This window comes from Erythrolamprus reginae, chromosome 3 (assembly GCF_031021105.1).
Source record: "Erythrolamprus reginae isolate rEryReg1 chromosome 3, rEryReg1.hap1, whole genome shotgun sequence".
Taxonomy (NCBI): Eukaryota; Metazoa; Chordata; class Lepidosauria; order Squamata; family Dipsadidae; genus Erythrolamprus; species Erythrolamprus reginae.
In genome coordinates, this window is record NC_091952.1 from 30,499,042 (window position 1) to 30,525,769 (window position 26,728).

The 26,728-nt window shown below is 40.5% G+C and overlaps 1 protein-coding gene across 3 annotated transcripts in view; it reads left to right on the top strand.

Moving 5' to 3' along the window:
- Positions 1-2,075: 2,075 nt before the first annotated feature.
- Positions 2,076-26,728, top strand: part of STK4 (serine/threonine kinase 4) — an 83,750-nt gene continuing 59,097 nt past the window's right edge. For 2 of the 3 annotated variants that reach the window (XM_070744712.1, XM_070744714.1), the window contains exons 1-6: positions 2,076-2,369; positions 9,612-9,692; positions 12,525-12,653; positions 16,945-17,059; positions 17,972-18,136; positions 21,135-21,302. In XM_070744712.1, coding sequence (XP_070600813.1) covers positions 2,338-2,369; positions 9,612-9,692; positions 12,525-12,653; positions 16,945-17,059; positions 17,972-18,136; positions 21,135-21,302 — 690 coding nt within the window. In that variant the 5' untranslated portion in view covers positions 2,076-2,337. The remainder of the gene's footprint in view (positions 2,370-9,611; positions 9,693-12,524; positions 12,654-16,944; positions 17,060-17,971; positions 18,137-21,134; positions 21,303-26,728) is intronic. The other variant, XM_070744713.1, reaches the window with a different exon arrangement.

Here is a 26,728-nt window from a genome sequence, read left to right on the forward strand (position 1 = left end):
TGGTGGGGGGGGGATTTTTGACCCACTCAGAGAGGGTCCGCAACTTGGGTGTCCTCCTCGATCCACAGCTGACACTGGAACATCATCTTTCGGCTGTGGCGAGTGGGGCATTTGCCCAGGTTTGCCTGGTACACCAGTTGTGGTCTTATTTGGAGTCTCTGCTCACAGTCGCTCATGCCCTTATCACCTCGAGGTTCGACTACTGCAATGCTCTCTACATGAGGCTACCTCTGAAAAGTGTTTGGAAACTACAAATTGTGCAGAATGCAGCCCTGCGAGCAGTCATGGGCCTCCTAAGATATCCTCATGTTTCTTCAGCACTCCGTGGACTGCACTGGCTGCCAATTGGTTTCTGGGCACAATTCAAAGTGTTGGTCATGACCTATAAAGCCCTACTTGGCATCGGACCAGGTTACTTATGGGACTGCCTTCTGCCGTATGAATCCCAGCATCAAAGCCCCACAAAGTCAGCTTTCTCCAGGTCCCGTCTACTAGACAATGTTGTTTGGTGGGGCCCAGGAGAAAAGCCTTCCCTGTGGGGGCCCTGGCCCTCTGGAATCAGCTCCCCCCGGAGATTCATACTGGCCTCACCCTCCTTGCCTTTCGTAAAAACCTGAAAACCTATTTATGCCATCAGGCATGGGGGCATTAGACCCCCAGCCTCTGACCACTGAATGTTTAGTATACTAGTGGTTGTAATTGTATGAATTATTTTTAATGTTTAGCCTTTTATGTTTTAATTAACTGCTTATATTAATTGGATTTAGCTATGTTATTGTACAGTTTTGGTCACTGATATGTTGTGAGCCGCCCCGAGTTCATGGAGAGGAGAGGCATACAAGTCCAATCAATCAATCAATCAATCAATCAATCCAATAGGCACCAAAGACAAATTATTTGTGTGTCCAATCACCCTTGGCCAATAAAGAATTCTGTTCTATTCTTGGAGAGGGCTGTAAAGCACTGTGTAACGGTATATAAGCCTAAGTGCTATTGCAACCACATACAAATCCCGACTGACAAAGGTTAATGCTGCCTGGGGAATTCTGGGAATTGAAGTCCAGATCTCTTCAAGTTGCCAAGGTTGGGAAATACTGGCTTAGAAGGATACTTTGGGCCAGTTATTGTGAATGTGCTATCTTAACATAGCTTTCTGGGTTTGTATACTACATTGGAATATAAGCCATGAAACTTGGCTTTGTATGACAAACAAGTCTTACGGATGCCAACCTAGGCTCAGGATCGCTGGTAGCCAATGCTTGCCTTAACCTGTGATGTTTCAGTTTCCATATATTTTCCAAAAATGTTAAAATCTTAGAGATTGATGTACAGTACTCTTCTCCCCAGTACCCTTTTAAAAAACTTCCTGCCTGAAATCTTACAAAATTGAGAGTTTCAGGATATTACAGGCCTTTAAAAAAACCCAAAACCTTTTACTTAAGTTTTGTGATGCTATGGATACATCTTAGGCATCAAGAAAACGAACCGACGGATGGTAAGGATATAAATTAGGGAAAACTCCCATCTTTTCACGCAAACTGTGAATCCAACACCTCTAAAGTTAATGAGTTTATTTTTATTTATTTGTTTTGTCCAATACACAATAATAAGAGGATATATACGAGTAGAATGTATCAAAGACAAAGAGAGAATAGCAGAAAATATAAGAGATAAAAGAGATAGAAGAGATATAATGGATAGAAGAAATAGAAGAGAAGATATAGGAGAGACTAAAGGACAGGGGACGTTTTGCACTCTGGTACACTTATGTACGCTCCTTACTACATCCTGACTGAAACTTCGAGAAAGCGAGTGCCCATTACGTTAGTGAATTTGTTTATTTTATTTACTTATTTATTTGATTGATTGCTTGATTTCCATTTCTACGAATAAATGAGTAATAAAAAGGACGCAATTACACCCCACTCCCTCAAGTAGCCACGCCCTTCAAAGCCGGGCGAGAATTGGCGCGAACCACGTGGGTCGGACTGTGAATTTCATCTCTACCCCTTCCCCCCCTCCACTGCGCGCGCCGTCCCAGCTGCCGGGTGGGCGGGGTCCGTATTTGGCTCCGCTTTTTTTTTTTTTTTTTTGCAGAGGTCGGCGGGCGTCGCCTTGATAGGCTGCTCCGAGGCGGAAGTTGCAAGCCGCTTGTTTTGGGGGGAGGCGGGGCCGCTCCTTTTAGTCCGAGCGAGTAAAAAAAAAAAAAAAAAGAAGAGCTGCGGGAAAGCGGGCGGGATGGATGGAGCGCCGGTGACTGCCGCCACTCTTTGATTCTCCGTATCATCGCCGGGTCTACCGGCTGCTGCTGCTGCTCCTCTCCCTCCTCCTGCGGCCATGGAGACCGTGCAGTTGCGCCACCCGCGCCGGTGAGATGCCGGACATTTTGGGGGGGGGGGCTCCCCCCTAGAGAGAAGGGCGTGACCGCACTTTGAGGATGGTGGAAGGCTCCTCGAGGGCAGGACGAGCCGTGGCGACGACGGGGCGGGTGGCGGAGGGACTCCGCTCTCCCTTGCCTCTCGTGGGACCCTTCCCGCCGGCCCGGCTTCGCCTGCACCTTGTGCTCAAGGACGGGGCGTCTTTCTGTAAATTCTTTGTCTCCAAACTGGGTGCCCGGCTCGTCTTCCTATTGGTGGAGTTCGGCTCTGCCTTTTGCAGCTTTGGGTCTGCGTTAGTCCAAACTCTTTTCTATGGATTTATTTATTTTATTTGGTCAAGTACGTATTGGTGGTATTACATAGAACAGTGTTTCCCAACCTTTGGCAACTTGAAGGTAGTTGGAATGGCTGGGGAATTCTGGGAGTTGAAGTCCAACTACCTTCAAGTTGCCAAGTTTGGGAAACACTGACATAGATATAACCGCTGTTGATGTATACATGGGATGGGTACTAATAAGGAAACATTAGGACAGGGACGGTAGGTACGCTGGTGCACTTATGTGCGCCCCTTAATTTAAGTTTCACCTGAAATCCCTAGTTACCATTTTGGGTTACTTTATCTGTGTATTTGGAGTCTCTGTTTTCCTCAGTCTGTGTTTGTTCTTTCCCACTGTAAAAAATTCAGAGCAGAAATGCATTGGTACCCTTACTGTGATAAAACTTAACATCGTGGTGTCAAAAGACACGAACTTGTCATCTCAAGCAAGTGAGGCCTAGGGTGAAATCCCATGTTGATTATTTTAGTGGTTTGCCAAAGATTGCCTCTGCCTAGGCCTAAGTATTTCTGCCTGGGCATTTAAAACGGGGCTTTCTTAACTATTCAGGTTGGTTTTCAAGTTTATTTGGGTTGACCCCATCAACAGAAGAGAAGTGAATAGGAAAAGTTTTGTTTTATGGATTTGCAAGTAATACCAAGTAATTACAAGTAATTTGGAAAGCAAGGGTTTCCAAATAAATAAATAATTTATTATAATTTATTATAAATTATAAATAAATAAATATATTATATATAAATTATATAATTATTATATATATTATAAATAAAAATGATTTATTTATTGGTCAAAATGTGTATAAGATAATAGGTATGGTATAAACAGAAACAAATTGGGATAGGTAAATTTGGACAATAGGATAGGGAAGGTAGGCATGATGGTGTGCTTATGCACGCCCCTTACATACCTCTTAGGAATGGGGTGAAATCGACTGTAGACCATCTAAGGTTCAAGTTTTAGGGTTTGGGGAAGAAACCACAGTCAGGTGCATTGATCACTCTGTTGCCGAAGTCATATTTTCTGCAGTTGAGTTTCACACGGTTTACATTGAGTTGGAATCTCTTTTATCTGTGTGTATGTTGTTGCGGTTCAAGCTGAAGTATTCATTGACCGGTAGGACATTGTGGTAGAGGATTTTATGAACTACATTTAGATCAGATCAAAGACAATGTAGCTCTAGGTTTTCCAAGATATGATTTCTTTTTAGAAATAGCTTTTCTCCAGGAGATAAAGCATAAATTATGAGCTTGCATGTATATGTTTTGATGTAATTTGGACGCTTTAGACGCTGTCTGCAGCGGAAGTTGGTATCTTTAGTTGCCAAAGCTCATTGCTTAAAAACATGCTAAGGGGAAGTGAATATGTGAAGGAGCACCCAGTGCCTTAAAATGCATAAAGGGAAGTTCTAAAATGTCAAAACCATGAAATACTGGCAGTACATTTCTTGTGCAGTTTTAATTGCTTAAACAGTGCCTTAAACACTTAAAGTATTAATTTCTGTATATGTAGATTGCAAATCATGTAATTTACTGAATTATTATAGATTTGCACGTACTCCTTGACAGGCGTGGTTTCCTGCTTACCTCCGCTACCAGTGCAGTTGCTTGCGCAGTTCTGGGTGACTGGTGGGCGCGTATGTGCATCTGGTGTATGTGTGCGCGTCAGAGTGAGATTTGGTTTCTGTTCAAGCGGAGGAAGCAAATCTCGTGAAAAGACGCACAGGCATGTGAGATTTCTGATTTTTTTTGTTTTCGCGCATGCGCGGAAGAAAAGAATGGCTGAAAACTCACACGCCCACGCATCCTCACGGAATTTTGCTTCCTGCGCATGCGCAGAAGCCAAATCTTGCTCCAACAGATGCAAGCGCCCGCCAGTCACCCAGAGCTATGCACGCAGCTCCATTTTCGCCATTGGAACACCGTCTCCCCCGCGTCCTCCAGGTAGGAATCCAATACTGCTCCTTGATATTAACTCACACTAGTCATGTACAGTAATCCATCGCTACTTCACGGTTCATCATTCACGGATTCACTATTTCACGGGTTTTCAAAGGGGGCTTAAATCCATTAAATCCATTAAAATTTTTAAATCCATTAAAAATTCATAAAATACTTCTACACTACTACTGTACTCTATTAAAGAAACTGGTAGGATATCGCATGTAGTCCCAGCTGAGAAACATTATAGAATGACTGTTTGATGCAAAGGGTGGGTTTTAAAAGTCCAAATACTTGTTAAATACATAAAAAAATATCTTTCCTCTACTTCACGGAAATTTGTTTTTCACGGGTGGTCTTGGAATGCATCCCCAGCAAAAAACGAGGGATCACTGTATACCCTATATGGTTGCCTTTCAGCTGTATATTTTAGGTATGGAATTATAAAAAATAATTAAAAAGTTTGTATGAGTATATTTATAAAGATAAAACGGTAAAGATATTGAAAAGAAGAACTGTTATTTATTGTCTACCTTGCTAAGTGACTGCAATTACAATGGTGAAAAAAAAGTAACTTTGAAACCAGTCCTAACATTTATTTATTTATTTATTCAATTTTTATGCCACCCTTCTCCTTAGACTCAGGGCGGCTTACAACATGTTAGCAATAGCACTTATTAACAGAGCTAGGCTATTGCCCCCACAATCTGGGTCCTCATTTACAACCGTTGTAGGATTGGAAAGTGAAAATAAGATCATAACATAGTAATATTGCACTTAGAAATATATTATTATTATTTATTATTTATTTTTATTACTATTTTGTAATATAGGTTCTGTGAAATCAAGTAGCCTCTAAATTGGATAAACGGTCAGACAGCTAAGTTGGTGTTGTAACTCAGAATCTGGAGCACAAAAATATAGATATTCCACAACTTATGGCCTCAATTGAGTGTAAAATTTATGTTGCTAAGTGAGACAGTTAAGTGAGTTTTGTCCCATTTTACAACTTTTCTTGCCACAGTTAAGTGAATCACTTAACATGGTTGTTAACTGAATCTGGCTTTCCCATTGACTTTGCTTGTCAGAAGATCACAAAAGGTGATCACATATCCCCAGGACACTCTGCAGCCATTATAAATATGAACCAATTGTGAAGCATCCAAATTTTGGTCATGAATGCTGCCATGGTTGTTGTAAGTGTGAAGACTAATCATAAGCGTTACTAGATAAATGGTCAAAGCAATGGAAACTGCAGTTTAATGTTTCCAAATGTAAAATAATGCACTTGGGGAAAAGGAATCCTAAATCTGAGTATTTCATTGGCAGTTCTGTGTTAGCAAAAACTTCAGAAGAGAAGGATTTAGGGGTAGTGATTTCTGACAGTCTCAAAATGGGTGAACAGTGTGGTCGGGCGGTAGGAAAGGCAAGTAGGATGCTTGGCTGCATAGCTAGGGGTATAACAAGCAGGAAGAGGGAGATTGTGATCCCCTTATATAGAGCGCTGGTGAGACCACATTTGGAGTACTGTGTTCAGTTCTGGAGACCTCACCTACAAAAAGATATTGACAAAATTGAACGGGTCCAAAGACGGGCTACAAGAATGGTGGAAGGTCTTAAGTATAAAACGTATCAGGAAAGACTGAATGAACTCAATCTGTATAGTCTGGAAGACAGAAGGAAAAGGGGGGACATGATCGAAACATTTAAATATGTTAAAGGGTTAAATAGGGTTCAGGAGGGAAGTGTTTTTAACAGGAAAGTGAACACAAGAACAAGGGGACACAATCTGAAGTTAGTTGGGGGAAAGATCAAAGGCAACATGAGAAAATATTATTTTACTGAAAGAGTAGTAGATCCTTGGAACAAACTTCCAGCAGACGTGGTTGGGAAATCCACAGTAACTGAATTTAAACATGCCTGGGATAAACATATATCCATCCTAAGATAAAATACAGGAAATAGTAAAAGGGCAGACTAGATGGACCAAGAGGTCTTTTTCTGCCGTCAGTCTTCTATGTTTCTATGTTTCTATGTCACTTTTTTCAGTGCTGTTGTAACGTCCAATAGTTTCTTACAAATGGTTGTAAGTTGAGGGCTACCTAAACTCTACCCATTGCAATAAGAACACAAGCCCAAGTAAGGACAATTGAGTCAGAATAAATTTCTGTAACTTTAAACTCTTATCAAAGACTGCAGCTGCTTTCAATTAATGAATTTTCATGCAGAGCAAAGGAACCTTTTTTTGGTGGTACATTTTCTCCTCAATAGTGATGGGGTGAGCGAGAGATTTGTGTATGTGTCTTATCAGCTCAGCCTTTCCATATTTATATTCACTTGAATATGAACAGTTTGGATTCTCAAATTTGTTTCATTTCCCCCCCTCTTTTATTGCCAATTATTTTTTAAACCTTTTGGATTTTACTTGATGTATTATTTGCTTTGTAGTATTTTTGTATTTTGATAAATATTTCATAATTAGTCTATAACTGTATATGTTAAATTGTGTTACCTGCATACAGTATGCTTGTTGATTATGACATTTTGTAATCCTTTTTTACAGCAACGTTATTCAATTTCTATAGCTGCTCATCTCAGTGATTTTACAGGCACAAGTGACTTTAAAATTGCGTTAAAGTTTTTTGGTTAAAATGTCTAATCTCTAATATGTGAGTTGATATTTCATTTGAGGCAATTACTCAATGAAGTAGTACCCAAAGTAATATGAGGGAATGTTCTAAAATTGTGGATGATGACTGCTCAGTCATATTTGAAATGGGCAGCTGCACACATAATCCTCACCCACTGCCTAGTGCAATGTCCAAAGTTGCAGCCATGCTGTCTTTCAATCATATGATTAGAGTTTTAATAGGCATCTTGTACCTGAGGTGTTGTTTTTCTCCTCCCTCCCTTGTAGAGCAGAGAGAGCGAAGAGGAAAACATTACAAGAGAATAAGTAGGCACACACTGGAAAATACACGTCAAAAGCCATATGCTATTTACTCTCCATTCTCTCCTCATTGTAAGGAGTGGGGATGAATCAGACCCAGGAGAAATAGCTTGTCCTCCTTTTCCTGCAGAGTGGAAAGACTGGAGAGAAAGGGAGTACAAGAGAGTATATAGGCACATAACAGAGAATACAGTAGGGTATTTGCATTGTGTACTCTGAGCTGCTGCTGATAATCCATTACTTTTCATGGGCATTCCCACTCTGTGTGCCTGCTTACTGTTATGATTTTTCTCTACAATGAGTCTAAATAAAATCATTAATTCCCTTCTTGTTCATTATCCGGGCACTAGGATATATACGGTATTCCAAAGGGTAGGGAAGTGATTAGGAGGCAAACAAAAGTGAAGGGTGTGAAACTGGTTTGTGGTGTCAGTTTTGATCCAGAAAGCTTCAATTATTGTTATTTCCTACTTAGCACTGTGCTAAACAAAGGCTATCTGTATAATTTACCAAATAAATAAAATTGCAAAGTTTAAAAACTCCTAATACGTATATGTAGTTGTTAAATATGTTCTGATAACATTTAGCAATGAATTAACTGGTTGTTTATAGAGTATGAGCATGGTTAGTACATTTTAATTCACACTATGATATATGAAAATAGCCAATTATGGCTTGTTTAAAAATGCAGAACTAGAACAGTTTGTGGGCTAACAGTTACCAAATGGTAACCTGGGAAAGAACATATTTGCTATTTTCTATTCTAAACCAGATTATATTCTGTAATCTTAAGGCTTTATCATTGACTTATTTTCATGTTTCATCATTTCCTGGGTAGAATCTGAGTAATATTTCCTCTTTTAAAATCATTATCTGTTTTGCATATACTGCTGATTCTTTTTATATTTTTGCATTCAGGAAATGAATACCGGTACCTAGTTTTCATGAAACGGTAGAAAACATTTCACTTCCAATAAATGCACTTTGGGTGAAATATACACTGCTCAAAAAAAATAAAGGGAACATTCAAAGAACACTTCCTAGATCTGAATGAATGAAATATTCTCATTGAATACTTTGTTCTGTACAAAGTTGAATGTGCTGACAACATGTGAAATTTACTGTCAATCAGTGTTGCTTTTTAAGTGGACAATTTATTTCACAGAGGTTTGAGTTACTTGGAGTTATATTGTGTTATTTAAGTGTTCCCTTTATTTTTTTGAGCAGCATATTTTGAGTTGGAATAAACTGTAGTACAAGACACTCCGCAGTCTGCATTGGTTGCCAATGAGTTTCCCGTCACAATTCAAAGTGTTGGTTATGACCTATAAAGCCCTTTATGGCATTGGACCAGAATATCTCCGAGACCGCCTTCTGCCGCACGAATCCCAGCGACCGGTTAGGTCCCACAGAGTTGACCTTCTCCGGGTCCCGTCGACTAAACAATGTCATCTGTCAGGATCCAGGGGAAGAGCCTTCTCTGTGGCGGCCCCGGCCCTCTGGAACCAGCTCCCTCCAGAGATTAGGATTGCCCCCTACCTCCTTGCCTTTCGCAAACATCTTAAAACCCACCTCTGCCGTCAGGCATGGGGGAATTGAGACATCTCCCCCAGGCTTATACAGTTTTATGTAAGGTATGCTTGTGTTGTATGTTTTTAAAATAATGGGTTTTTAGATATTTTTAAAATATTAGATATGTTTATTATATATTGTTTTATTGTTGTTGTGAGCCTCCCCGAGTCTGCGGAGAGGGGCGGCATACAAATCAAATCAAACAAACAAACAAACAAACAAACAAACAAACAAACTGTAGTTGGTGCAAATTTCAGGCTGCCTTAGAACTTTGAGTCTCTTTTCTGTCTGTTCTTTAAACATGCACTGTTTTTATGTAAAATATACTCAGTATTAATAGAAGAATTTATTAATAAACTGTATTTTCTATTAGAATTAAGTTGATATTGAAGGTCCGTCCGTCCATCAAAATATAACAGATTTAATTATTTGATTCCAGGCAGCTAAGAAAATTAGATGAAGATAGTTTGACAAAACAGCCTGAAGAAGTGTTTGATCTGTTGGAAAAACTTGGAGAAGGGTAAGTAAACCACATAAATATCCTTACCGCAGTGTATATAATGTTACCATAATTTAAGGGGAAGGTATGAGATTGATGTCATTTTCTGATATGTACAATCAAACAAAACTCTATTTGAAACATCAAATCATTTTGAAGACTATAATTAAACTAGAATACTTATTCAGGGCAAAACATTGTTTTATAGACTGCAGAAGAGAAAGTTGGCTATAGAGTGACTTGTACTCAGTGCTGGGCTAATGGCAGAATGGCTAATTGTGCCCAGCTCCATGGCTCTGGAACATGAGTGTGGGATTGAGTGCAATTATACTTCCTGCACCTGTGCAGGTAGCAAAATTGCACATAACGACGGGTGTGTGGGTGCGTTTCAGCGAGGTTTTTTGCTTCCCCGCATGACAACAGCCCACCACTGTTTTTACTCTAGGAGACAGGAAATCTGAATATGTTTTATTATAGCATCACATGTTCGATATATCTTGCACCATATAGCTAGCGAGAATTTGTTTGAATTACAGTTTCTAGACACTTTTCAGGGGTAGCCCCATCTAAAGGGAAGAGAAATCAAGAGAAGTTGTAATGAGGGAAGGTTAAATCTTCCACTGGGGAAAGATTATATAACTTCATGAACTGTAATTATACATGCCTAATTTTTGCTTACACAGGTAAACTCAATGATAGCTGAGGTTCAGGAAACATCCCCAAATTGTCAATCTGCTTTTTCTAGGAATGTTTTTTGGGTTCTTCTTTTTCCTATGGATGGTACTTTTCTTTTAATCCAGATTTAAGTACATTTAACAATGTTAGTAGCCATACCAAAAAGTCATCAAATTGGGCATAATTCATTTAATAACCGTCTTGCTTAGCTATGGAAGTTTTGGGCTTAATTCTAGTTTAGGAATAGCCGTACATATACAAAGAAAATACTGGCTTCCCACAAACAGAGTCAATGGGGAAGCTGTCAGGAAAGGTTGCAAGTTGGTTAGATGAGTTTCTGTCTGCTTGTAATCTGCCTGGGACTTGCAATTTCCTGCTGGCTTCCACACTGACTTTAGTTGTTGGAAGCCAGCAAGGAAAGGTTTGCTTAACTGTCCCCAATCCTTGATTAAGAAGGACAATGGGGACTGCAGCGACTGCCTTTGCTAAGAGATCTGGTCATATGATGTCATAATTTAGAACTGCATTGCTTAACGACAGAAATTCTGTTACCATTGGTCATCGCAACTCAAGACTACTTGTATACATGCAGAATTCTGCAAAGATTCCATCACTATTATTTTGAAGACTGTTTTTCTAAACATGCCAGGAAACCATTAAAATTTTTGCTCCATGGCTGGGGCAGGGGAAACCTAAAGGACTAGTGTTAGTGAGGTCTATGAAATGGTTTTGTCATGTCTATGCAGAGTGTTTGTTGCCATCTTCATTTTTGCAATGGCTGACCTAAAGATTATTCTGCTGCTACTCCTGTAATGTCAGATATTCCATATTACTCTCTGAGTCTGCGGAGAGGGGCGGGATACAAATCTAATAAATAATAATAATAATAATAATAATAATAATAATTATTATTATTATTACTAAAGTGGTTGAAAGTGCACAGACATAAATCCGAAGATAAAATATTTTAGTACCTGTTTTCCAAAACAAAGTAAACTTTTTTACATGAATCAAGTTGTTCGTAGCATTTAAAATGAATCCATACAATTTTATTGTTTTTTGTTTGCTTCTCCCTCCCACCTCCTTTCTGGGGTTTTGTTTGTTTAGCCTATTTTAGGTTCTGCAAGTTTCCTGCCTGAAGGCAGTAGGAAACTCTGCAGTGGTTAGAGGGGTTCCGAAGGGGGACTGCTATGTCTGCAGGTTATCCATTTCTAGCAATTGAGGAAGTCGTGCTGTGTGCAAAGCCTCACTTTCTCAGTCTGAGTTGAAAGAATGAGAGAATGCTGTAAATATTTAGAAATGTTTCTCTTATATCCAGCAGTGATATGCGTGACTTACATTGCACTCTTTTCAAAAGCACGATTAATCATGCAAAATATACTCTGCAGTTCGTTTCTAGTAACGAAACAAGTTGATTTATCTTTGGCACGTTTAAAGTTAATTAATGTCACTGATATGGTACGTAGCTTGCATCCCATTAAATAAAAACATTGATTAGTGATGAATATTTACGCTAGTCTAATTTTTAGCTTTGAAAAACTACAGTCAGCTTCTTAGAAAAAAAGTTATGTTTCTCCAAATATTTTTGTCACATTACGAGTATTAGAATAGCTTATTCCAGTAATGTTTCTTATATACAATGGCACGTAAAGTTGGTGAGCTCTTTTCAGTTTTCAGTATTTTTGCATATATAATCTATGACAGTGTTTCCCAACCTTGGCAACTTGAAGATATTTGGACTTCAACTCCCAGAATTCCCCAGCCAGCAAATGCTGGCTGGGGAATTCTGGGAGTTGAAGTCCAGATACCTTCAAGTTGCCAAGGTTGGGAAACACTAATCTATGATATGATCTGTTCTCCACACAAGTCCTAAAATTAAATTAAAAATCCACAATTAAATGAGTCAGAACATTGATTTTCATTGATTGGTGGAGGAAAGAATTCCTAGATTTATTGAGAATGTTCCAAACTTACATGTTTGTTTGTAACAAACATATTTGAACCTTATATTTATCAGTTTATTTAAAGGGGGAAATTAGAATGAAATTTTCCAATCAATGAAATTATAATAAGGCATGAATTTGGCCATGGGGTAGTGGTACAACTAGTGAGACATCACAATGCACAAGCTTCTTTTATTGGCCTTTCCGATTTTCAAGTTTGGATTTCTTGTTATAGATCCTATGGCAGCGTATTCAAAGCTATCCATAAAGAAACTGGCCAAGTTGTTGCAATTAAGCAAGTTCCTGTTGAATCTGATTTACAGGAGATTATTAAGGAGATATCAATAATGCAACAATGTGATAGGTAAGTATCAGCACTTAGTATTGTAGTTCACCTGTGGGAAATTTCTTTATTTCTCATTCTCCTAAACGTCTCTGTTAAATTATGGGGGAGGTTATGTCAATTCTTTCTCTTTGATGTGGGGAAAAGAGATGGTTACTGGATTATGTGTTGGATGAAATAATAGACAAATTTATAATTTCCCACCTACGTTTCTTTGGAGATAGAGTGAAAAAATAGAATTCCTGCAGTGCTTTGTGTTTCAAAATGGCAAAAAGCAATGGAGACCATTCTTTTACCTAAGAAAAGCTTTTAATGTATTTTATTTTTACTATATTGTTAATATAGTAATCAGCAAACTTCAGATATATAAGAACATAAGAAGAGCCATGCTAAATCAGGTCAAAGCCCATCGAGTCCAGCATTCTGTGTCACACAGTGGCCCACCAATTGTACATGGGGATCTTGAGTAGAAGGAGAAGGCAAAACCCTCCCTTTAATATACTTTTAAAATGTTATCATATGAGGATATAAATCATAACTTCTGAGAGCTAAATAGTCAGTTCCTATAATGTCTTCTGATTAAATGTCCCTTATTTCCTTTTCTGCCTCTGACTTTTCTTAAAATGTAGGGGCAAGGACTACATGCGATACTTAAAGGGAATATAACCTATAGTGGAGCTGCTACTTCCTGTGATTTATAAACTAGATAGCTCTTGATTTAGCTTAAAATGGCATTTGTTTTTTGGCAGCCATGTCACTATTCCACTATACGTCATGTGTGCTGTTACCAAAGGGACCAATATCTGTACCTTCGATTTATTTCATAATTTAAGAACTTTGCATTCCTCTTAAAGTTTATTCTGTTATTTTCATCCTATTTCTCCAATGGTCTTGTTCTCATTAAATTCAAAGTTAAGATATGTCTATATGCTGGCTGGGGAATTCTGGGAGTTGAAGTCCACACATCTTCAAACGGCCAAGGTTGAGAAACACTGGTCTATAGCATTTCACAGCCTGCTAATGAAATTACTAGATAAATTTACTCTGGCGAGATTTGGTTTGGACAAAGCATAGTGCTGTTTTAAGATGCTTATAGACCAAACTCTTTATAATCTTCTGCAGAATGTTTCAGGTTAAAAATTTCAGATGAAAGAGTCCGATGCTATGTCCTCCAACCTTTTGAGCACAAGGGACTAGTTCCATGGAGAAAGGTTTTTCCACGGATTGGAGGGGGTGTGGTTTAGTGTGCTGCCTGGAAATTGCAAATGGGCCTTCGCTTGTTTGCACAGCCCAATTGCTGGCATGCCACAGACTGGTGCTGGTCCAAGGATCAGGAGTTGGGGACCCTTGGTCTGAAGCATTCAGAATTCCATTTTGCCTTTCTATAGTTGGACAAAATTTGACTGCCCCCCCCCCCCCCCCCCCCCAATTCTCTAAGATTTCTCAGGGACTAAATCAAAGTCGGAATTATATTGTTTTGTTTCTTCTTTAACAGTTTTTATCACTTCCACCAAATAGCCATTAAATGTTTTTAATTTTCTTTTTAGCTATACCTGAAGAAAGCCCTTTTTGTCATTCCAAAAGTGCTTTTTCAAGAGGCCAACTGAGCTTTCTTTGTTTTTCCTTGAAACTTATTCAGCTCTTGAAGATGTTTCGCTTCTCCACCATTCATTCAAAAGTGGAGAAGCTTGAATGAGAAGTGAAATGCCTTCAAGGAAAAACAAAGAAAGCCCAGTTGCCTCTTGAAAAAGCAACTTTGGGACAACCATCACCCGAAAAACTAAAAATCTCCATAAACATCCTTCTTGTCATTCTTAGCACCCTTTACTCAATGGTTCATTTTGAGCTTGACCTTTCCTCATACCACCTACAATTGTGGCTACCATTATTCTGCACCCTGTCCCTCAAGCCTAATTCTATATGTTCCTGGTTTAATTTTTGCTAAACGTTTTGTGCTGCCACGTAAAGTGATTCTGCTATTTTCCTTTATCTCCTGCTGGAATTAGTCATTATTGTGCTTTTAGTGTTTTTAATTTCTTCTTCCATCCGTTTTGAGCACCTTTCAGGAATCCACTTTTCATTGTCCTGAATTTATTAAACCTGAAGTTCAAGATAACACTCCATTTATTAATCTTTACTTTCTCTTAATATCAGAAGCTCTACTATCATGTAACTTTCCTCAAAGTTTCCATTACTTTTATTTCATCTACCAAATATTTTGGGTTAGCTCAGTTCAATACACATTTAGCATATTTCTTCTTTTTTCCTCTTTCCTCTGAAGGAGAAAGTTGTCAGGAATTTCCAAGCATAACAGTGGACACCAGCAGGGCCTGTTTATTTTAATAAGAGATGTTCTCAACAGCAGAGCCTAGATCACTACTCTGGATATCAGGGAAGATGTAGATATTTTTTAATAAAGAGTTAAATGTGTCTTCCTTTTCTTTCCGAACAACTGAAACTTTTAGTTCTCGCATTCACATCCTTCTAAAATGGTATAAAGAAAGTCTAGAATAGTCTAGAATAAAACACTAATGTTTTATTAACTTGGCCTTATTGGTCTGTGTAGTCTGGTCTCATTAGTAATAAATAATTTTATTTATTATTTTATTTATTATCAATAATAATAAAAATAAAAAATTAGGTTGTTTTGTCCTTTGTAAATGTAAGAGAGCTCCATTAATTTCTCACAATCCTCTTGAACTATAGTATTTTTTTAAAAAAAATAGATATTAAGGACTAAATGTGATTAATAAAGTATTAAATGTTGTTTTCTCTAAAAAAAATTAATTTATTCAAAGGTTAAAATACAAAAGCTTAAATGTTCTGTTAAAATATTTTTATTTAAAATGATGTATTGGAAAATTATTAGAATATTGGTAGATTATGTGGACTTATGTGAAGTCCACATAATTTTAAAAAAGAAATAAGTGTACATTCAGGGGTGGGGGAAACCTATTGGTGCTAAAAGGAGGTTGCTGGGTATAATTATGTATTTGGATTTAAAATAGATTAATAACGAATAAGCATAGCAATCTGAAAAATGTTAAAATTGTGAAGCTGATCCCCCTTGATCGATAATGAATAATTCCATTTGTGCAAGAGATTGAGATCCGATGAAAAAATTGAGGAAAAACAGTTTTCCTTGTTGTTGCCGAACCTTCTGACAAGAATTCCCCAACATCCCCAAATGCTTTAGAGTAGATTTTCACTAGTGAACAGAGGAAGCAAGAATGTGGAAGTGTGGGAGTAAGGGGAGGACACACCTTTCCTACAGCAAAACTATGTAAACCATTCATGAACCATTCATTCAATGCCACTATTATTTTGAAACAACTGAAGAATTTCTACAGAATAATACATCAAGGCACCTCTGTGTGAGCTGATTGTTTTTACCATATATATATATATATATATATATATATATATATATATATATATATATATATATATATATATATTTAAATGTTAGTAAGAAAATCGATAGAAAACAATGAAAATATACCTTGTACAATTTTCTCTGTTAAATATACTACTATAAAAAAAATAAAACTCCTAGAGGAATATGTTTTGAAAAGCTGTGGCTAATATCAATATATTGTTATAAAAATTCTCAACTCAAATAACATTTCATACATGAATTTTTATTACTATATTCCTTATTAAATATTGGGTAGCTGTTGGAAGTGCTGGAATTCAGAAAAACACGACTCTTCAGATACTCGGGTGTCATTCCCATAGTCATAGCTAAATAACAGAAGTTTTAAAGACTAAACACCTTTAAATAAAACTTTCATTGCTAATTAAGAAGTCATAGCTACATAATTGCTGAAGAATCCAGGAATTCAGCTTTGCCTGGATATGTATGTATGAGAGAAAGAGATAGCCAGATGGGCACTCAAGTCTTAAATCCTAGATCTTGTTCTCCTGACCTGTCATGGTACCAGTAATTTTTGACACTGTTTTTCCAGAAGAGAACGTAGAAAGTGCTGTCCCACATTTACAGAATGGTCTTGCCAGGGTCTTTAGCTTTTTGATTTTTGCCTTGCCAGCTCAATCCTTAGAGCAAGCCAGCTAAATCAAACTCTTCGACTGAATTTCCTTGTGCAAAAAAACAAACAAACACTCTTGAAATAGGAGTAGAATACATAACTGAAAAACAGAGAATGGAATTTCATTTTTATGAGTTTATGCTTTTACTTAAGATCCTAATACTCCCCCAATCCAAGAATTTTAGGTTGATTCGTAGCTGGATTTCCCCCCCCCCCAAAATGTGCACTTGAGTTAATTCAGTAATACATTCTGTCTTCTTTAGTCCTCATGTAGTCAAATATTATGGCAGCTATTTTAAGAACACGGACCTCTGGATAGTAATGGAATATTGCGGTGCCGGATCTGTGTCTGATATAATTCGACTACGAAATAAAACGGTATGTGCTTCTTCAGGATCTGAATAAATGCTTGAGTGGATATTTTGGATTAAAAATTTGGATAAAAGTTGATGAACTTTATAAACGTTAGCCTCGGTGATGGGCTGCCAATATGTTTACTGCCCCACTGTGGGCGAGGCTTATTTTGTGGGTGTGACTTGATGATCATGTGACCGGGTAGGAGTGGCTTGCTGGCTGTGTGACCAGGTGGGAGTGGCTTGACAATCATGTGACTGGGGGTGGCTTAAAGGTCATGTGACTGGATGGGAGTGGCTTACTGACCAAGGTAAGTTTTCAAATAGGTGCTTGGACTCTTTTTCAGTTGATTAAGTCACCTTATTTGAATAGCCACAAAAAGGAGAAATGATAGACAGCATTATTTGTTGAGGAGCACAGTAACATTTTAAGGTTTTGTACTGAACCCACATGGTCCAGTAGGATAACAGATTAGGCAAGTAGCTCAATTTTCTTTAATTGCTATAAAAGTTCAGTTCTAGATAATGATTAAAATGATTAAAGCGTTTATAGGTAAAAAATACTATTTAATTATTTCCTATTTTAAAAGTAATTAAGGATCGTACTAAGGTACTCGAGAAGAAAGGACAATAAAACTATTAAGTATACAATAAATAGTGTATAAACTTACTACCCCCACTGCGCCCCTCCCCCTCCCGTGGGGGCTGCAGCGCGTTACTAGTTAGCCTGGTTTATTGATTAATAATATATGTGAAAGTGCAGAAATTGAACATTCCTATGTTCCATTGGAAATTGTTTTTACTGGAAATCAAAAAGTCGCATTATGCTCTTGTAGATTTTTCAGTCCCTTATCCTAATAGTAGATGTGTATTTTAAGTCACAATAATAGGGTCTTAGTAGTGATTATTTGCTCATTTAGTAAATTTCCTTCTGCAGTTGATGGAAGATGAAATTTCTACAATAATACAATCAACACTGAAAGGACTGGAATATCTACATTTCATGAGGAAAATACACCGTGACATCAAAGCTGGCAACATATTACTTAATACAGAAGGACATGCTAAACTTGCGGATTTTGGGGTAGCCGGCCAGCTTACAGTAAGTGTAGAAGCTACTGATACACCACTTCCTGTATTGTGGAAAGACTTGGTTGTTTAACAAGCCATGTTTGCTAGCATAGTAATATATCAACAATGGTTTACAAACCATATTGACTGTATGCAGACATCACAAAATGCCAGTATCCAAATAAGCTTTCTAGTTCAATATATGTAAATCATGCAGGAGTGTATTTTCTGGATCAAATGTTGCTATATATTATTATTAGAAACATAGAAACATAGAAGTCTGATGGCAGAAAAAGACCTCATGGTCCATCTAGTCTGCCCTTATACTATTTTCTGTATTTTATATTATTATTATTATTATTATTATTATTATTATTATTATTATTATTATTAGTATTATTATTATTATTTATTAGATTTGTATGCCGCCCCTCTCCGTAGACTCGGGGCAGCTCACAGCAATAATAAAAACAATGTACAATAACAAATCTAATATTTTAAAATATCTAAAAATCCCTTTAAAAACAAGACATACACACAAACATACCATACATAAATTATATAGGCCTGGGGGAGATGTCTCAATTCCCCCATGCCTAACGGCAGAGATGGGTTTTAAGGAATTTACAAAAGGCAAGGAGGGTGGGGGCAATCCTAATCTCTGGGAGGGAGCTGGTTCCAGAGGGTCGGGGCCACCACAGAGAAGGCTCTTCCCCTGGGTCCCGCCATACGACATTGTTTAGTCAACGGGACCCAGAGAAGGCCAACTCTGTGAGACCTAACTGGTCACTTGGATTCGTGTGGCAGAAGGCAGTCCCGGAGATATTCTGGTCCGATGCCATGAAGGGCTTTATAGGTCATAACCAACATATAGTATGAAAGAATCATTGGGGAACGACTGGCATATATATATAAAACCTGATTTTTCTGAGGTTGCAAGCTTTAGATTTTTAGAAATTATCTATTTTCATTTGTATTCGTATACAGTAATCCCTCGCTACTTCACGGTTCATCTTTTGTGGATTCACTATTTTACGGGTTTTCAAAGGGGGATTAAATCCATAAAAATTTTAAATCCATTAAAAATTCATAAAATCCTATACAACTACTGTACTCTATTAAAGAAACTGGTAGGATATCACATGTAGTCCCAGCTGAGAAACATTATAGAATGACTGTTTAATGCAAAGGGTGGGTTTTAAAAGTCCAAATACTTATTAAATACATAAAAATTATCTTTCCTCTACTTCACGGAAATTCGTTTTTCACGGGTGGTCTTGGAACGCATCCCTGCGAAAAACGAAGGATCACTGTATTCAATGTATCTCTATTGACTTGGTTGTGCACAAAGTGGGGAAAAATGTTTTCAACCCAAAGCCATCAAATTCTGGAGGTTTTGCTAACTTGGTCAGGTCAGGCATAGTTTAGAAAAATTGAAATTCAGAATGCTTGCTTTGGTTTTGATTGAAAGAAAATCCAGACAGGTTGAATAGGACAGGATTGATGTGCATTGCTCCCAAACCAGCATATCCTACCAGCTTGGCTACCTGTAATCTTCTCAACCCGTTTTTTCTTTCTCTCCCCTTTTCTACCCTGCTGGATTGGGAGCATCACTCATAGTCCAGTAAAAAGTCCTGTCATATCCTTTCTCCTAGTCTTTCTGCCTTTCTCTTCTCTTAACAACTAATGTCCTTGGTTTTTTCTTTGCCTCTCTTTCTCCATTGTACCAGTGGAGGCATGAGTAACTTGAGACAAGCTACTCTGTACAGAGTGTTTTGCCCATCTCTACTATCAAATATATTGAAAATTCTAGTAAATGGGTTATCATATTTCATACTGCCCTCACTCTCCCCGCCTTTCGTAAGAGCCTAAAGACTCATCTCTGTGGACAGGCTTGGGACCATTAAGATATTCGCCCCCGACCAATGAATGGAACGTATGTCTGACTGTTTAAAAGGGAGTGATTGGTTTTTAAAGTTACTTTTGAGTTTTAAGGATTTGGGGAGGGTTTAGATTAGTAAAATTGACTTTAAATTTGGACTTAGGATTCTCTTATTGTTTTTATATGTTGTTAACCACCCCAAGTCTTTGGAAAGGGGCAGCATATAAATCCAATTAGATTAGATTAGATTAGATTAGATTTATTGGATTTACATGCCGCCCCTCTCCGCAGACTCGGGGCGGCTCACAACAATGGCAAAAACAGTACATAGTGACAAATCCAATACCCACCAATCCAATTACAATTTTAAGTTAAGAAATTCATAAAACAACCCCAATATATATAAAAACAAGCACACAATCAATCAAACACCAAAACAACATGGGCAAGGGGGAGATGTTTCAGTTCCCCCATGCCTGATGGCAGAGGTGGGTTTTAAGGAGTTTACGAAAGGCAAGGAGGGTGGGGGCAATCCTAATCTCAGGGGGGAGCTGGTTCCAGAGGGTCGGAGCCATTACAGAGAAGGCTCTTCCCCTGGGTCCCGCCAGACAACATTGTTTAGTCGACGGGACCCAAAGAAGGCTGATTCTGTGGGACCTAACCGGTCGCTGGGATTCGTGCGGCAGAAGGCGGTCCCGATTAATTAATCAATCAATCAATCAATCAATTAATTTCTATCCCACTTTTTCTTATGTATATTGTAACTCAGGGCTCTTATCTAATGTTCCTTCTTCCTTCTGTTTTTCTCACAACATCAACCCCATAAGGTGAGTTGGACTGAGTTTAATGACTGGCCCAAAGTCGTTGTTGTTGTTGTTGTTGTTATTATTATTATTATTATTATTATTATTATTATTATTATTATTATTAATTTTGTATGCCGCCAGCTTGTCCAAGAGAGGTCTAGAATTCATAGTCTACTGATTTCTACAAGAGAATATTCACCATCATACCAAATTGGTGCAGGGATGTTTAATATAGTACAACTTACAGAGTATTTGAAAGCATTTGAATCATTGATCAGCAGATGTTTTCACCAGATTCCTTTTAAATTGCTAACGTACTTAAAATTTGTCTCTTTTCATAGGATACTATGGCAAAAAGAAATACTGTGATAGGAACTCCATTCTGGATGGCACCAGAAGTGATCCAAGAAATTGGATACAATTGTCTGGCAGACATCTGGTCTCTGGGTATCACTGCCATTGAAATGGCTGAAGGAAAACCGCCATATGCTGATATTCATCCAATGAGGGTAAATGCTGGGTATCTGGTCCAAGATAGGGAGATGATTGTAGCTTCTCCGTACTGAAGGAGCGGGTCCAGCAGTCACATGGGTTGCTCATGTCCAATCCGGTGGAACTGAGCCTAGTGTTAAAAAAGCTTGCCGGATCCGCCCCTTCCCCAGAATTCGCTCAGTTCGCATATCCTGCGGTTGTATTGTGATAGCTCGTTCAACATTCTAACACCTTCCCTTCGATCTTTTCCTTCAAAAGTAGTAAGAATTGTTTTATCCTTATTATTTACTTGCACTAATAGCGCCAGCCGTTTGTGGCTCGGCTTTTTTCCTTGGAGAAGTTGCGGTTTCGTTTTCCCCCGGCGGTTTTGCCGGTTACGATTCCCGCTGCCGCTTGTGGATTCTTTTAATCCTTTGGCCTGGAGGTCTTGGTGCAAGTATTGATTTATTGATTTATTGATTCATTATTGTATAATATTAAAGGGCTTAAGAAATACCTCCTGCGGAGTGAGACGTCTTTCTAGTCTCCTGGACTTAGTCGATCGCTTTCCCTTTAAGAATATTACGGAGCGATTTTTCGGCGCGAAGGCCTTCGCGCCCTTTTTAAATTTAGGCCTCTCGTGTTGGCCCCCTGCCAGCCGCGTAGGCCTCAGTCCACCGCGTGGATCCCGGAGCGGGTCTTGGGACGCCCAGGCTTAATTCTCCACCGGCTAAGCCTCCAACCAGAGTGCCTTGGTTTACTTAATTAAAAAGTTTAGGGAGGCTGGCCCCGCTGGATTTGGGGACACGAACTCTGGGTTTGCCCAGATTGCCCTCAAGTCTCAGCAGCTTCGAGGCCTCGAAGCAGGATCCATTCCTCTTGGGAAGTCCTTGAAATTCTTCTCCTTAATTATTCAGTTATTGGCTCAGCCTTGTCTTCTGTTAATTGTCAGACTATGGCTACTTTTCCCAAGAGAGGCACAACTAAAGGTCCCAGAGAGGCCAGGCCTACAGGCGATGAGATTACTAGTATCCCCCAGGCCTCTTCCTCCTCTTCTCCAGGGGCCCGCCCCTCGACCAAGGTCACCAGGGCCGAGAAGAGAAGGGACCTAGCCCTACAAAGAATCCATGACAAATCAGCAAAACGTTTGAAAGTACAGGCCCAAGTACTCAGTAGTCAAGACCCCCCAGAGGCTTCTAATCTACCTCCTTCTGGGGTCCCTGTGTTATCTCTGGATGAGCCTAACCTAGACAGACCCCAACCTAACCTATGGGGCATAGGTCCAGAGGAACCAGATATTATTGAAGATTCCCCCCAGCCAGGATCCTCCCAGGCCTTTAGGGATTCTTCTGCCTTTCCTGCTGATATTTCTAGTTTACCTCCTGAGTTCCAATCTATTTTTGCTGTGTTGTCCAAGGCCATTGATGCCAAACTCTCCACCATCAATGAGCTTCCCTTACCTCCTCCTCCTCCTCGTCCCTCCCGCCCCTTGGGTTCTTCCCCAGCGGTTAGAGCTCCTATTCAGGATGACTCAGATTCCTCTCAGGACGAATATGAGGATATGGAGGATGATGAGGATCCCTTTCAAGGCCTCTCAGATGATGAGGAATCCCAAATAAAGGTTCCTTCTCCAATTACTATTTTTCCTTCTCAATTATTCAAATCTCTCCTCCTCAAAGCTAGAATTTCTACGGGATTAGCGGCCCAGGAGAAACAAGCCTCCACTACCACTGATCCCCCGGAGGAGAATTTACCTTACTTCACAGAGGAACAGGAGGATAACGAGGTAATTCCTATGCCTAAATTGTTTAAAGATGCTTTACTCAAACAGTGGGATTTCCCAGCCTCTGGCCTTAATCCCTCCACCAAGGACAGAAAGTTGTACAAACTTTCCTCTTCCTATGAAGAGCTTCTATCCTTTCCCAAACCGGATGAACCTGTCAAGATCCTTCACTCGGCAGCGGCTGTGCCAGGCGAAGCGGAGGAAGTCCTCCGCCCAGAGGACAAGCGGATTGAACAAATGCTCAAAAGAGGATTCACCGCAGATTCCTGGGCCATTAAAAGTTCTGCAGCAGCTTCCTTTTTCTCCAGAGCCATGCTTCTGTGGCTTCGCCAACTTCAACAGCATATTCCTCCCGATGACTTGAGAGGTCAGCAAGACTTCAACAAGGTCTTTGCAGCTGCCCAGTACGTGGCTGATGCCACCTTGCAATCTACTAGATTTTCTGCTAAGTCTATTGCAGCTTCTACAACGGCAAGAAGACTCCTATGGATTCGCCCTTGGCAAGCGGGAGTACGCCAGAAGTGGCAGTTATCCCAGGGACCCTTAAAGCGCGACCTTCTTTTCGGTGATCTTCTGGATCCACTCCTCACGGAAACCACGGACAAGAAGAAAGTTTTGGGTCCAACCACAAAAAAGGCTACCAAAAACGCAGTCCTTTCGTCGCCCAGGGCGCCAGCAAGATCAAGCGGCGTCCTATCAGAGATCTCCAGGTCAGTATTCCCCCCGCTTTCGTTCCCAAGGTAGGAACTCCAGGGGCAGAGGTTTTCGCTTCCAAAGGGGAGCGTCCTCTAACAGGGCTTCAAAAAAACCTAGATGGTAATCTTTCCTCAATTCCCATAGGGGGTCGCCTAGCCCATTTCGCCTCTAATTGGCGTCTCACCTCCAAGGACCCCTGGGTCATTGACACTGTTCAAACAGGTCTTCTTTTAGAATTTATTTCTCCTCCCCCGAAACGTTTTATTTCCTGCCCTTCTCCCAGGTCCTCCTCAGATTGTAACCGTATGGAGGAGGCCATTTCTCATTTATTGTCCATCAGAGCCATTCAACCGGTTCCTTCCGGTCAGAAGGGCCTAGGTTTTTACTCCATCCTATTTATGGTTCCAAAGTCCTCCGGGGGTTGGAGAGCTATTTTGGATTTAAAGAAGCTAAACCTATTCATCAAATATAGGAAGTTTAAGATGCACTCCTTATCTTCTATTTTGGCCGCCATCCACACGGGAGATTTCATGGTCTCCTTAGACCTCACTGAGGCCTACCTCCACATTCCTATAGCAAAATGCCACAGAAAATTTTTACGTTTTTCCTTTCAAGGCAGGCATTTCCAATATAGGGCGATGCCATTTGGCCTTTCCTCGGCCCCTCGGGTCTTTACAAAGCTCTTGGGGTCTCTGGCGGCCTATATCCGGGCGTCTCCCATCCACATTTTATGTTATCTTGATGATATTTTGATTCATGGGAACTCCCTAGAGAAAGTGAAAACAGACCTTTCTGTCACCATGTCAGTCCTTCAGGACCATGGATTTTCCATCAACTTTGATAAAAGTCACCTCCAACCTTCCACATCCATCTTACACCTGGGATCCATTATTAATTCAGAATCCTCCCAGGTTTTTCTCTCTCCCGAGAGAAAACTCAGTATAGGGGAGTTAATTTCTAACATCTTATCTAATTCTTCAGTATCCATAGTAACTCTGTCATCCCTTTTGGGGAAGATGGTGTCATGCATAGGCATCATTCCCTGGGCTCGCCTTCATGCTAGGGAACTCCAGTGGCTCCTATTACCCTTTCAGAGATCGGGGCACAGCAACTCAAATCGTCGCATTGTCATCCCACCAAGTGTTCGCAGATCCTTCAAGTGGTGGAAGTCTCCGGCCATGGACAAAGGATTCCCGTTCAGGTGCCCGGATCAATTTGTCATCACCACAGATGCCAGTCTATCGGGATGGGGCGCCCACGCCCAGGGGATGATAGCCCAGGGCACGTGGTCCCCGGAGGAAGCTTCCAGGCCAATCAATTGGCTAGAGTTAAGAGCCGTTTCCCTGGCTCTGAAGCATTTCTCTCCTCGCATTCCCAACCGGCACGTTCTCATTCTCACCGACAACATTGCCACAAAAAGCCATATCTGCAGACAGGGGGGCACGAGATCCAAGGCCCTCATGAGGGAGGCCCTCAAGTTAGGCCTTTGGGCGGAAAAACATCTTCGGTCGCTCCTAGCAGACCACATCTCGGGGAGCCTCAACGTCCAGGCGGATTGGCTATCTCGAGCAACGATAGACCCAGGAGAGTGGAATCTCCATCAAGACCTGTTCCATCAAATCAGCCTCAGATTCGGCCTACCAATCCTGGATCTCTTCGCGACCAATGCGAACGCCCAACTCCCTCGCTTCTTTTCCAGATTTCCATCCCCGGGAGCGGAAGCAATCAATGCCCTCCGGAGTCCATGGCCTCCAGGCCTACTCTACGCATTTCCTCCAATTCCAATTCTCCCGGACGTGATTCACAAGGTCCTCACCGAGAGGGCCCGAGTAATCTTAATCGCCCCTCATTGGCCCCGCCGGCCCTGGTTCGCGGATCTCCAACAGCTGTCCGTCCAGGACCCTTGGCGACTCCCCGTTTCGGGGGATATGCTGCGGCAGGGGGCTTCATTTCATCCAGACCCGGAGTGGTTCCACCTCACCGCCTGGCTGTTATCAGGAGAGACTTAGAACTGCGTGGTCATGACCCCGATTCAGTGGAGGTCATTTTAAAGGCCAGAAGGGGTTCGACCAATCGAATCTACGACCACACGTGGTCCAAGTTTCACCAGTGGTGTCTACAGGAAGGTCTCTCCCCTCTGTGCATCCCCATACACAGAATCATTTCCTTCCTTATGCAAGGCTTCCATAAAGGACTTTCCACCAGCACCCTCCGGCGTCATCTGGCAGCCATTTCATCTGTCCTAGGGGGTCCCCGCAGACAGCCTCTCCGATCCTTCCCTGAAGTTCAGGAATTCCTCAAGGGCATAGCCAACCTCAGACCTTCCAAGGTCCACAGGTACCCATCCTGGGATTTGCCACGGGTTCTCCATTCCCTCACGCAGGCACCATACGAACCCTTAAAATCGGCGTCCCTCAGGTACCTATCCTTTAAGGTAGCATTCCTGGTGGCTATTACCTCTGCACGACGCATTTCGGAGTTGGCTGCCCTCTCGATCAGGCAGGACCTTTGTCAATTTCATCAGGACAAGGTAGTCTTGCGACTGGACCCCACCTTCTTACCCAAGGTCAGTTCCATGTTCCACAGAACTCAGGATATTGTCCTACCATCCTTCTGCCTCCAACGAGATCATCCCTTGGCAATTAGATGGCACACCCTGGATCTTATTAGAGCGCTGAGAATCTATATCCAACGCACTGGACCCTTTCGGAGGTCAGAAGCACTGTTTATAGCCTATCACCCCAGAGTCATGGGTACCAAAGTGTCTTCAACAGTAATAGGCCGTTGGATCAGAGGGACTATATCTAAGGCCTACGAATCGGCCTCCCTCTCAGTCCCAAGGAACATCACAGCGCATTCCACCAGGAGCGCAGCCACCTCGGCCGCTTGGGCGACTCAAGCCCCGTTGGAGGAGGTCTGCAAAGCAGCCACTTGGGCCTCGCCAAATTCCTTCATCAGGCACTACAAGATTGATGCTTACGCTTC